Source organism: Panthera tigris, chromosome X, assembly GCF_018350195.1.
Source record: "Panthera tigris isolate Pti1 chromosome X, P.tigris_Pti1_mat1.1, whole genome shotgun sequence".
Classification (NCBI taxonomy): Eukaryota; Metazoa; Chordata; class Mammalia; order Carnivora; family Felidae; genus Panthera; species Panthera tigris.
Genome location: NC_056677.1, coordinates 53,414,433 through 53,424,924, shown reverse-complemented (window position 1 = coordinate 53,424,924; position 10,492 = coordinate 53,414,433). Strand labels below are relative to the sequence as shown.

Below are 10,492 nucleotides of genomic sequence, written 5' to 3'. Positions count from 1 at the left end.
CAAAAACATCTTCTACATCCCCACTGGGAGCAAAACCACCACAAAAATGCATATATACATACATATATATATATATATATATATATATATATATATACATACATGGGCTTGAGCTTAGTTTCCCCAATCTGTAGGAGGGTTACATCCTCAGGGGAAACTTATCCTCATTCCACCTACTTTTCTTTGTCTCTGATTCATGACCATGACCAAGATAACAACATCCCAGTTGTGTGCAAATCATAGCTATTAATTGACTCGAGTCCTCAGTGTGCACTGGGTTTTCAATAACCTCCACATTTACCATAGACCAAAATTGTTTGCTTTTATGTGCATTGATTTTGCAATGGCTTAAATACCCCACCATTTTATTTTATAACTAGCAATTTAAACCTTCCATCATCTCCTTCCCCTGTTATTTTTCTGAGATTTCCAGTAAAGCTCACCAGAAAGCCACTGACCACAGTAAAGCAATATGAATAATAGGCTCAGGACCATGGTTTCTCTTCCAACCTTCAACATTATATGGCAATTGAATACTAGCCCTGTGGGTTTCTACATTTGATCTGTATAGGATACCTAATTAGGCAGAGAGATTGGCTGGGAAGACAAGAAAATTGCAGTTAATATGGGTACAAAGGATGGAGATTGGTGGATGTTTCTATGATACACCAGGATAAAACAAGTATTTGGAGTCAAATAGATTGACATGAATCCTTGCTCAACTTCTAGTTGAATGCCCGTGGATAAAATTACTCTATCTGATCATTTGTTTACTCAAATATAAAACAAAGTATCACTCTGATAAAGCTAAGGTGAGTTAAATGCAATCAGGTATTAGATGTTTTGTAAAGTGTAAACCAGTACATATTTCAGTTATCTTAATTCTGCTTCTAATGTCTTCTTTTCTTCATTTCCCATGTGAAATGGTATTATGGATATATAGCGAGGGTGGATCATCCTATCTCATCCTTACTCTACATATTGTTCATCTGTGGTCTCCCACCAAGATTTCAGAGAGGCTTGAACTTACAGGCAACAAAAGAATATTGCTTTAAGATAACCAGAAAGGAGTCTGTCCTATTAAAAAAAAAAAAAACTCCAAAAATTGCAAGTAGACCTCTCATACGCCCAATTGCCAAAGAGTCCACAAGATTGGTGCCCATCTCACCTTGCCCAGTGGATAGGTTTAAGCTTTGTCTCAGACTTCTGTTTCTCTCTGGAAAATTTTCTTAGAATTCAAAAGTGTTTTGGCACCTATGTGTTAGAAGATGGTACCCACCAGTCTGACTTAGTTTTATTTTTTCCAAAACACAAACACATACGCCCCACAAAAAGGATAGGTAGACCCATATTATACCCCCTCCCAGTGAGTGTTCTTTGTTTCAATCATGGTCACAGATTCCCAGAGGCCACAGAGATCATTAAAATCACCATATTCACTCTTATAGTGTTCTAACAAGTACTTTAACATACAGTATTTTTTGCCTACAGTATGGAGTGGAAAACTGTGCCAGAAATTTTGAAGACTGACTTCCTGAGGAGCTTCTGGCTCCAGAGGTTGTAGGTGCTCATAGCAATAATATTCCATCTACTTCTTTTCCAAAATAGTTTATTTCCAAGGAGAATCAAAATAAAATTTGGATCTTCAAATCCCACCCCACACATTCTCCATCATGCCCATGTTGTTAGCCCTTAGTTTAGATGTGGATTATCTTCACAGCTCACTTACCTAGGTTCTGAAAAAGCAATAAAAACCTAATCAATTGATTTTACCTTAGATATCTACTTTGTAAGAATAGATTATTAGTAATTTCCAGATCTTCCAAGTGTCAGTGGTTGATATAATCCAGCTGTTGAAATTTGTGATATAAGATAATATGGACTCTCTTGCCCCAGCTTCCCAAGTGGAGAAAAAAATAAAGAAAAAGAGAAGGTACATAATTTCCATGTAAATAAAAAGGTGAAGAAATTCCCAGATGAGTTTATTTCCCTACTCTGCCTACCACTCGTCCCTTTGACAGTGGAGTCAGTTACTAGAGCATGACCTGTTGAGACTGCATTCAAGATGTGAAGTTGCAGGACCCAACTGCTACTGTTTGAGGGACAGAAGCTTGAAGCTGTCATCCAGGATGGACCTCCTGTTGCGTCGTAGCTTTCTCTGTTGAAACTGGTACCAGATCACACCACCAAGAGCTAGAGCAATGAGGAGGAGAATGATACTCATGGCAATTAAAAGAGAAGCCAGTATCTCAATATTCTTTACAGGGATCCGCATGCCCAGCACTCTCACATTGCCTTCTCCAATGTCTCTGAGGATTGATGCTGAAATAGAACAAGAGAAAAATGGCACCCTGAGCTGGAGAGTACTCTAATGTGGCACCATTCGCGGTCAACTCAGGAAATAGGAAATAACTCCATCAACATAGGGCAGAAGAATTGCTCCTATCCCTAAAAAGACCAGCTGATGAATACAGGTTTATAGGTTACAAAGAATTTGTGTAACAGGAAGTCACTGCTAAGAAAGCCCTTAGGAATCACTGTTTTCTTTACCCCCATGGAAAGAACTAAAACTGAGTAGAAAGGGCCCTGATATATTTCTTCAAATATATAAATGTTTGTGATGTAAAACTAACAATAAAAAAGAATTGGATTTGGTTTATATGTTTCCACAGGATAGAATTGGGAGCAATGAGTGGAATTTTCAAGGAGGCAGTTTGACTCAATCATCTAGCTTATAAATGCTCAATTTGACTATTTGTACCATGACAACAGCCTACCACTGTGCCGTCTTGTCTCTCAGCTCTTTTAGTCTTGATACACTGATGTCACATCGATCTTTTGAGGTGAAATAATATGATTGTTTAGTTACAAACTTTTGGTGATCTCCAATTAACCTACACAGCAAAGCTATGAATCAAGCCAGGCATTCCAACTCTCACAATCAGGCTCTAACTTACCATTTTGGTTTTATATTATACTCTTTAGCCACAGCAACTGATTCTTTGTTTCCAAGAACAGGTGACCCTCTTTCAGGCCACCCTTTCTCCCTCTTCACTTTTCTATACCCATATTAAATGTTACATTTGAGGTCAGTTAATGGTCCTTTCTTCTGTGTTCCCAAAGTATCTGTACTGTTTGTATTCTCATGATTTACTTGCCTGGGCCAAGTGAACTATCTCCCTCACTTTTGGACTTCAGTCTCCTTTTTTATAAAATGATGATAAGAACTATACTTAGGTCAGAGGTTTATTGTGATATTTAAATGAGTTAATATTTATAAAATATTTAGCATAGCACCTGGAAGATAGCAAATGAACAATAATTAATAGCTGTCGTGTTGCCCCTTTTTACAATATATACCAGCAATGCAATTATTGTTTTTGTATCTCATTCCATTTATAGATGCAAATCTCCTGGATAGTAATATCTTACTTGTTTTGGTTTCCCTGGAACTCAGCCCATGTTTGATAAATATATAAATGGATGAATGAACATTATTAAAGAAATAAGAAAAGATGAACTGTGAGTTAAAATGGAAGCTGGAAACTTCATAGTTCTAAGTTTACATTCTACTACTTACTCCTCTTGTGATCTTGGACAAATTACTTTCCATTTCTCAATTTCTAATGTAGAAAATTATTGGGCTTTATTAGACCAAGAGTTTACACTATCCCAACCTCACTTTTACTATTCCCAATCCCTCCAAAACATACCTTAGTCTCCTGGTTCACAGTTTATAAAATACGTGGGGAGATCATTAGGACTTTTCAAAACATAGCTGAAAAAAATCCCCATATTAAACTGATGGTCTGTAGCATCCCTTCTACTTTTCATAACTCTCTGAGCCTTTCTCAGTCCATGTACAAATGGGATGGGGGAGAGTGAGGTAGGTAAGGCCCACTATTTGGACCTAGTTTAGGTAGGAAAATAATTTCTACTTTTGTGAATGGCAGCAATGGCTGGTTTCAAAGAGTCAACTATTTGGTATTCCATAGAAACAAGAATAAAAAAGTTGATGTAGACTGTATGGTATTTATACTAGTTTCATACTGTCTCTGTGAATAATTTATGTCTGTGTTACAGCTCCTTCATGTCTAACCCAAAGAAACCTTGAATCCACCACCACCACCCCCTTCACACATTAGGTGAGAAGCTAAGATAGCAACTTTCAATTGGGGTAAGGCTGTTTTCCCTAACTTAGGATGTTGGGAATAGGGGACAGAGAGAATAAATATGCTGAGAAAAACTGAACCTTGGGTTCCTGACTTTTGAAGTATTACAGAAATTTCAGGGTGCTTCCTGCTAGTATTGTAGTCCATGTTTTGGTAGTGAATCTCATTTTCTAGAGGCACTACACCTCCCCCCAAGTACATACCACATATAAGTACACAGTTTATACATTATCCTTCCTACCTTTTCCAATCTCTTTGGTGATGGTGGTGATAGTGCTTACGTGTTCTGGTAGAAAAGAAAAAAAAAGAGGTTAGTTAGCGCTGTTATTCTTCCTACAAATCCACAGGTTTGCTCTGGGCATTGGCATTGGATAGAGGAATTTCTCTGTAGTATCCTAAGCAAAAGGAAGGTGCCTGGAATTAATTACCTTATGGTCAAAGTCATTATTGGCATATGTATTTGATTTTGAGTAGTGACAAAAATATAAGCAAAAACATAGGCTTAGGAGTCCAAAAGGTAAGTCACCCCTCTGCCATTATGTACATATTTATTGATATTTCCTACCCACATTCTTGTGTTCTTTGTCACCCTTTCCCACCCTCCCTTCAATAAATCTCTGCTCCTTGTCAAAACTACATCCCTACATATTCAAACCCTTTTGAGAACACTGCTTCCTCTTCTTGCTTTAATGAGGCTGAGCTCTTCTCTGAGGACTATGTTTCTTTTATATCCTCTCAATACTGCTTTTAGATAATTGTTCCTCCCTTTTTAGGGTAAATATCTATCTGTTTTGAAGATTATATTATTTGGCTACAAAACTCACAACCACTTTTTGTTACTGTTACCTAGTAGTTCTTTTCATTCACGGAAGTCTTTGCTACCTGACTCAGTCTTCCCATTCCTCCATTCCCACCATAGGTGTTGACCCATTCATCCTTCAAACTTCACAGTTTCTGTACCTTTTAATTCTAACAACTTTTATATCTACTCTAATTCTATTAACAATTCCCATGGTCACATTGAACTTGTTATTCAGAACTGCTCCATCTCAGAAATATAAAATCTAACAACAGCCTCCTCTTCCTTACATAGTTTAATGATACTTATTCCATTTAACCTGTTATCATCACCTCATACAGATCTCTAGCTCCTGGATCCTTCCATTTTTTCCCAAACTGTCAGCTTTATCATGCCTTTTTTTTTGTTTACCCCATTCCTGGTCTAGCTAGACTCTATGGTCTATCACTTCAACTACTGACTTACCAATCAGTCAATTATAATTGACTGATGAAACCACAGTGAGTATGATTTCTCTGTGTTTTGTCTGGTATGCTGAATGTTGGTGCATAAAAATCATGTAATTGTAAAGATAAGTATTCTTTGTGTCAAACTTTAACTAAGCCCTCAATTTTTCCTGCCAATAATTATTTTCTATCACTCACAGTAACCTTTGTTTTCCCATCTCCCAAAGTGGTTATTTCAAACCTTAGCCCACTCTCTTCAAGTTCCTTATCCTACTTTCTATCCTTCACTCTAAGCAGATGAATTCTCTCCCACAAATGAACAAATGAAGCAGAGACCAGGAAATAAATATTCTTTCTGTCAGACTCCTCACCCAAACTTATACAATGATCATTTACTTTTCTGTCTTCTCTTCTTTTAGTAAAAAAAAATCTATTCCAGTCTATTTTTTCATTTTATCTCTGGTTTTCATACCCTGTTTCCTCATTAGGAACGTTGTTTCAACAATTAGCCCTTTCTTCCCTGTCTACAACTATTCCCTCTGGTTGGCCAGGTAGCATATATGTGGTTGGAGCAATACTGAATTAGACTATCGTGAGGTATAAACAAACAATAAAAAGCAAATAGGTAGGCTTTGTAGGCTGGCTCATTGTCAGAGAGAGATATGAGTTATCTTTATTCATGGAAGTTCTTTGATGTTATATATTGAGATAATTTTGTGAAATGGTCCAGATTTTGGATGACCCATTACTATACACAGACATAACCTGTTGTCTTGAACCTATAGCATCTTGATTACACATCAATTTATCACTTGACTTTGTTTCTAAGGGCTGACAAAACACAACAAAGAGTTTTGTGTACCTGTCTGAGTAGTAAGGAATAGTACTATAGTAGTAAGTTGAAGACACATTTTAGCAGTATAGATTATTAGAGAACAAAGCTTTTCAAAGATACAGGTTATTATAATGGAAAATTTCTCTTCCCCTGGGGGTAAGGAGCAGAGTTGTATTCTCTACCCTGGTTTGCTAAGCTTGTTTAAAAGCCCAAAAACATTTTCAAACTTTGTATTTCTGCTGATAGAGTGCAAATGACTGAAAATCCTAGACACAGGTCAAGAGATTCCTAAACAATTAATGACCAAAAGACAAAATCCATAGCCAGCCAAAACTTTTATGTTCTTGGTAATGATCAAAAATTGACTGATAAAGAAACCAACCCAGCAATTCACTCTCCATATTAAAAAAGAAAAAAAAGGCAAAACCTTTTTGCACCCTTGGTAGCAACTCTTTCTGAGATAAGCCATAACTAAAGGCCAATATGTCCATCTAGCTTTAGACATAGTTGTTCCAAGACAGACAGAACTTTTTCACAAGCTCCACAAAACAAATCAATTAAGGGGTGACTATTAGAACTATATTTATTTTTTAAAGAACTCATTAGCAAGATTTCTTGAAATAGTGAGTACTTCTAATGAATCCTAAAATAATAGATTTCTATTTAAGTGAAATATATTTCAAAGGAAGCAAATCTATGCTAAGCAACAATGCATAGAGCCTAATGAGTTTCAGGCAGGGTCAACCCATGTGAAATCAACAAGTGTCAAAGTAATTAGGATGGGGAAGGAGCAAGGGAACAATGGAGAATGAGAAATATAGTTGGGAGAACACGTGAGTGTGGCATGCACTGTCTTAAGTCCTGGTTCTTCTGGGATCAGAAAGACAGGGGTAAGGAATTTCTTGGGATTATCTGGTTCCTGTAGACTACATAAAGTATTCAAAGATTTCCAATCTTGGGGGAAGTTATACCTTACCTCTTTGGGACAAGACAGTAAAAAGGGTCTCCATGCCAGCATGGACATGGTCAGAAACGTGGCAGTGCATCAGCCATGTCCCAGGGTTGCTGGCTACCATCTCCACAACCTCAAAGGTCCCTGGGAACAGATCTACAACATCTGCACGGTAGCTCTCTCCATTCTGCAAAAGAGATTGGGGTGGAGGAGAAGAAATGAAGGGTAAAGAGTTCATCTTAGAGCTTATAGGAGCTAAAAAACTTGGATGTCCAAATCAGGGACATGGGGCTCCAAGATTCATAGATCAGAGAGCAGCTTAACAAGTACACCTGATCTATCTCCTCTATAAATCTGCCCACACAAATTGAACCATCAGCAGAGACCCTATCTTCCTACTTTTCCTTAAAGTGTCCCAAAGGACGCTTTGGGAGCTAACATTAGTATCTCCATACTTTTCATCATGCTGACATCTGGGGAAATTGGCTTAATCTTTGACTCCTAGGAAGGAACTACTTATTTCCTTTAGAAATTTATCTCAATTTAGATTCCTCCTCTATGCTATCCTTCAACTCCCTTTCCCTTCAACTGCCCCCTTCCCCTAAGGCTAAAACTTCTTTTTCAAAACCTACATGTTGTTCCATGTAGCTTCTGAATTGAAGTTTCTTATAATGGATTAAGAACTTTCATAGATTCTGAGACATCACTATGAAATTTCTTGCTCTTAGGATCACTGTTTACTGGCACTCCAGTCCTTGACTGATGTTCAATTACTTCGGTTTCTTCAATCTACTTACACCACAAATGAGCTACTCACTTCTTCTTTTTTTTTCCTTTGAGCTACTCATTTCTTCTATATCAGAGGGGAAAGCCAAGGACTAGAGGGAAGTGACTAACCCTGGAGTACACAGCCAAACTAGAGTTCCCAGTTCAATTCTCCATGTACAAGACCTCTCCTCTTTTAACTATTATCTTGTTCCTTAAGAAGCTATCCCTTTCTTAATGACTGTCAAAGCATTCCTCTAATTGTTCCTGAGGTACTCAGCCCTTTGCCAGCTCACCCGATATAGGAAACTCTCTGCATGGAAGTGGATAGTGTGTAGGTCAATATCTTGGCCCATGGCCAGCATGTACCATGCCACTCGTTCTCCTTGGTACATGGTAAGACCCCTGAGGTTGCTGTAGAGCTTTCCATTAATGGCTGTAAAAAAAAAAAAGTCTCATATCTTTTGTTTTGATTTCCCATTGCCATTGCCTTAGGGCTAGTCTCTATCATGTTTGATGATAATAATATCTTCTTAATTACTCTAATCTCTATAACATTTGCATCCCATAAGTCTATCTTACACATTGGTGTTGTAAGAGTGGTCTTTCTAAATATCTAATCTGACCATTTCTTTCTACTGCTTAAAATACTATAATAGATGCCTCATGCCTAAAAGATCAAGCTCCTTAGTTCAGCCAACAAGGTCCTTCACAATATAAGGCCAAACCACCTTCTCAAAATCATTTCCCATTATCTAACACATTTTTTCCAATGAAGGTGATTTATTCACCATACCCAATATGGCCTCATATTCATGTTCTTTGTGTCCTTGCTCATGCTTCTGATATTTCCCCCTAGAAATCCTGCCTTCTTTTATTCATCTTTTCAAAGCCCAATCATAACTTTACCTTATCCAAGAACACTTCCTTGATCTAGCTCCTCTTAGTAACTCTCTTTCCCTTCATTTACTTCTACCTCTGAACTCCTCCAGTACTGTCTGTACCATATTTGGAAGTCACCAAAACCTCCCTTATATACTTACCTATCTTTAAATTGGTGGAAGCTCATATCCCCAACTGGACTATAGGTTCCTAGTAAGCAGGAAATGAAAGTATATACTATACTAATATAGTTTCCTTATATTCTTCAGAGCACCCAGAAGACACCTGAGCCTACAATACATGTTAAATAAAAAGTACTTGCAATATTCTTGGAATTAATAATTATATTAATTGCATAGGCTTCATTATCTGTTTCTTCACAGGCCACATCCTATGCTCTAAGGACAACAAACTACTCATAGACATGTTAATTCATATTGTCAGGACTATGCCCAGAGCACATTCCTGTGCCCCACATATTCTTATGGAGGGAAAGTCATTTTTACTCTACGTTTCAAGAGTGGAAATAATGGAAGGAACATTTGTAACCTGTCATTTATTTACCCCAATCAAATTGTGAATTTGTAAAAAAGGAACTAAAGATGCTCAACTCTACCCTTTGTGAATCTTCTCTCTCTTGAATCAGTCTTGACATAGAAAAGAATTCAAATAGATTTAATATTACATTGTAAAGAAGATTCTACTGCTGCAAAGGGGAGGCTATTGTTGTTTATTTATATCAATGTCAGGGTAGAAAATCTATTCCCTGCAGGAGGAGTATCAGTAAGCCCATTTAGCTTCAGAAATAAATTCAGTGTCCTTCTCAGGAACTAATTCTCAGTAAGCCCACATTTGGTCATAAGCATCTCTATCTTTTTTTTTTTTTTCTCAACTGTTTCAAGAATCTGGAAGGGAAAGGAAGGATATATTATTTGTTTTCCCTCAGAATCTAACATTATCTTTCTATCTTCAGTACCAGCATTTAGAAAGTGTTCAACAAATTCCTGATACATAAGTAGATGGATTGATGTCTGAGGAGTTTGGATGAATGAACATATAAACAAACAGATAGAAATGGGCATTAACCAAACAAATGGACACTAGAAAGTTGTAAATGTGCCCTAATTCCCTTTTTCTCCTGGGCAACTAATTTCTCTGATTCGTCAGAAGATACAAAGTTCATATTGTTCAGTTTGTGAATCTTCTATTTCAATGTGAATCATTTTTATCTCCAGCAAGGGGAAATAGCTAGAATCAATGCGACAATGAGATACTAATTTTGAGTTCCATTGGAATCACTATCAAAGCTGCACCTTATCCTCACGTCAAAGAAATATTACACTAGAAAGGATGGTGAGAAATCACTTCACACATTTAAATGTATTTAAGTTCTCACTCTTATTTTAGATTTTCTTTTGTTTGTGAAATGCTACACAGATCTTTGAAACAAAGGAAGGCTTGGATGCACAATTTTCTTCCAAAATCCATTCAAGCATCAAAATCTCTTCATTGTATGTAATATAAATCCAGCATTATTTTCTCTGCGGTTCTTTCCTATTTGTAAATTGAAACTTTGTTGTGAAATTAGACTAAAAGACAAGCTGTCCTTCATTTGTCTATCTTGGAATCTATTGAGAAAGT

At 37.0% G+C, this 10,492-nt stretch overlaps 1 protein-coding gene across 1 annotated transcript in view; it reads right to left on the bottom strand.

Moving 5' to 3' along the window:
• Positions 1–2,089: 2,089 nt before the first annotated feature.
• The window catches only part of HEPH (hephaestin), a 91,236-nt gene continuing 82,833 nt past the window's right edge, over positions 2,090–10,492 (bottom strand). Inside the window, exons 18-21 of the mRNA XM_042974171.1 lie at positions 8,266–8,405; positions 7,229–7,391; positions 4,414–4,458; positions 2,090–2,322 (exon numbers count right to left, since the gene is read on the bottom strand). Of these exons, the coding sequence (XP_042830105.1) occupies positions 2,090–2,322; positions 4,414–4,458; positions 7,229–7,391; positions 8,266–8,405 (581 nt within the window). The remainder of the gene's footprint in view (positions 2,323–4,413; positions 4,459–7,228; positions 7,392–8,265; positions 8,406–10,492) is intronic.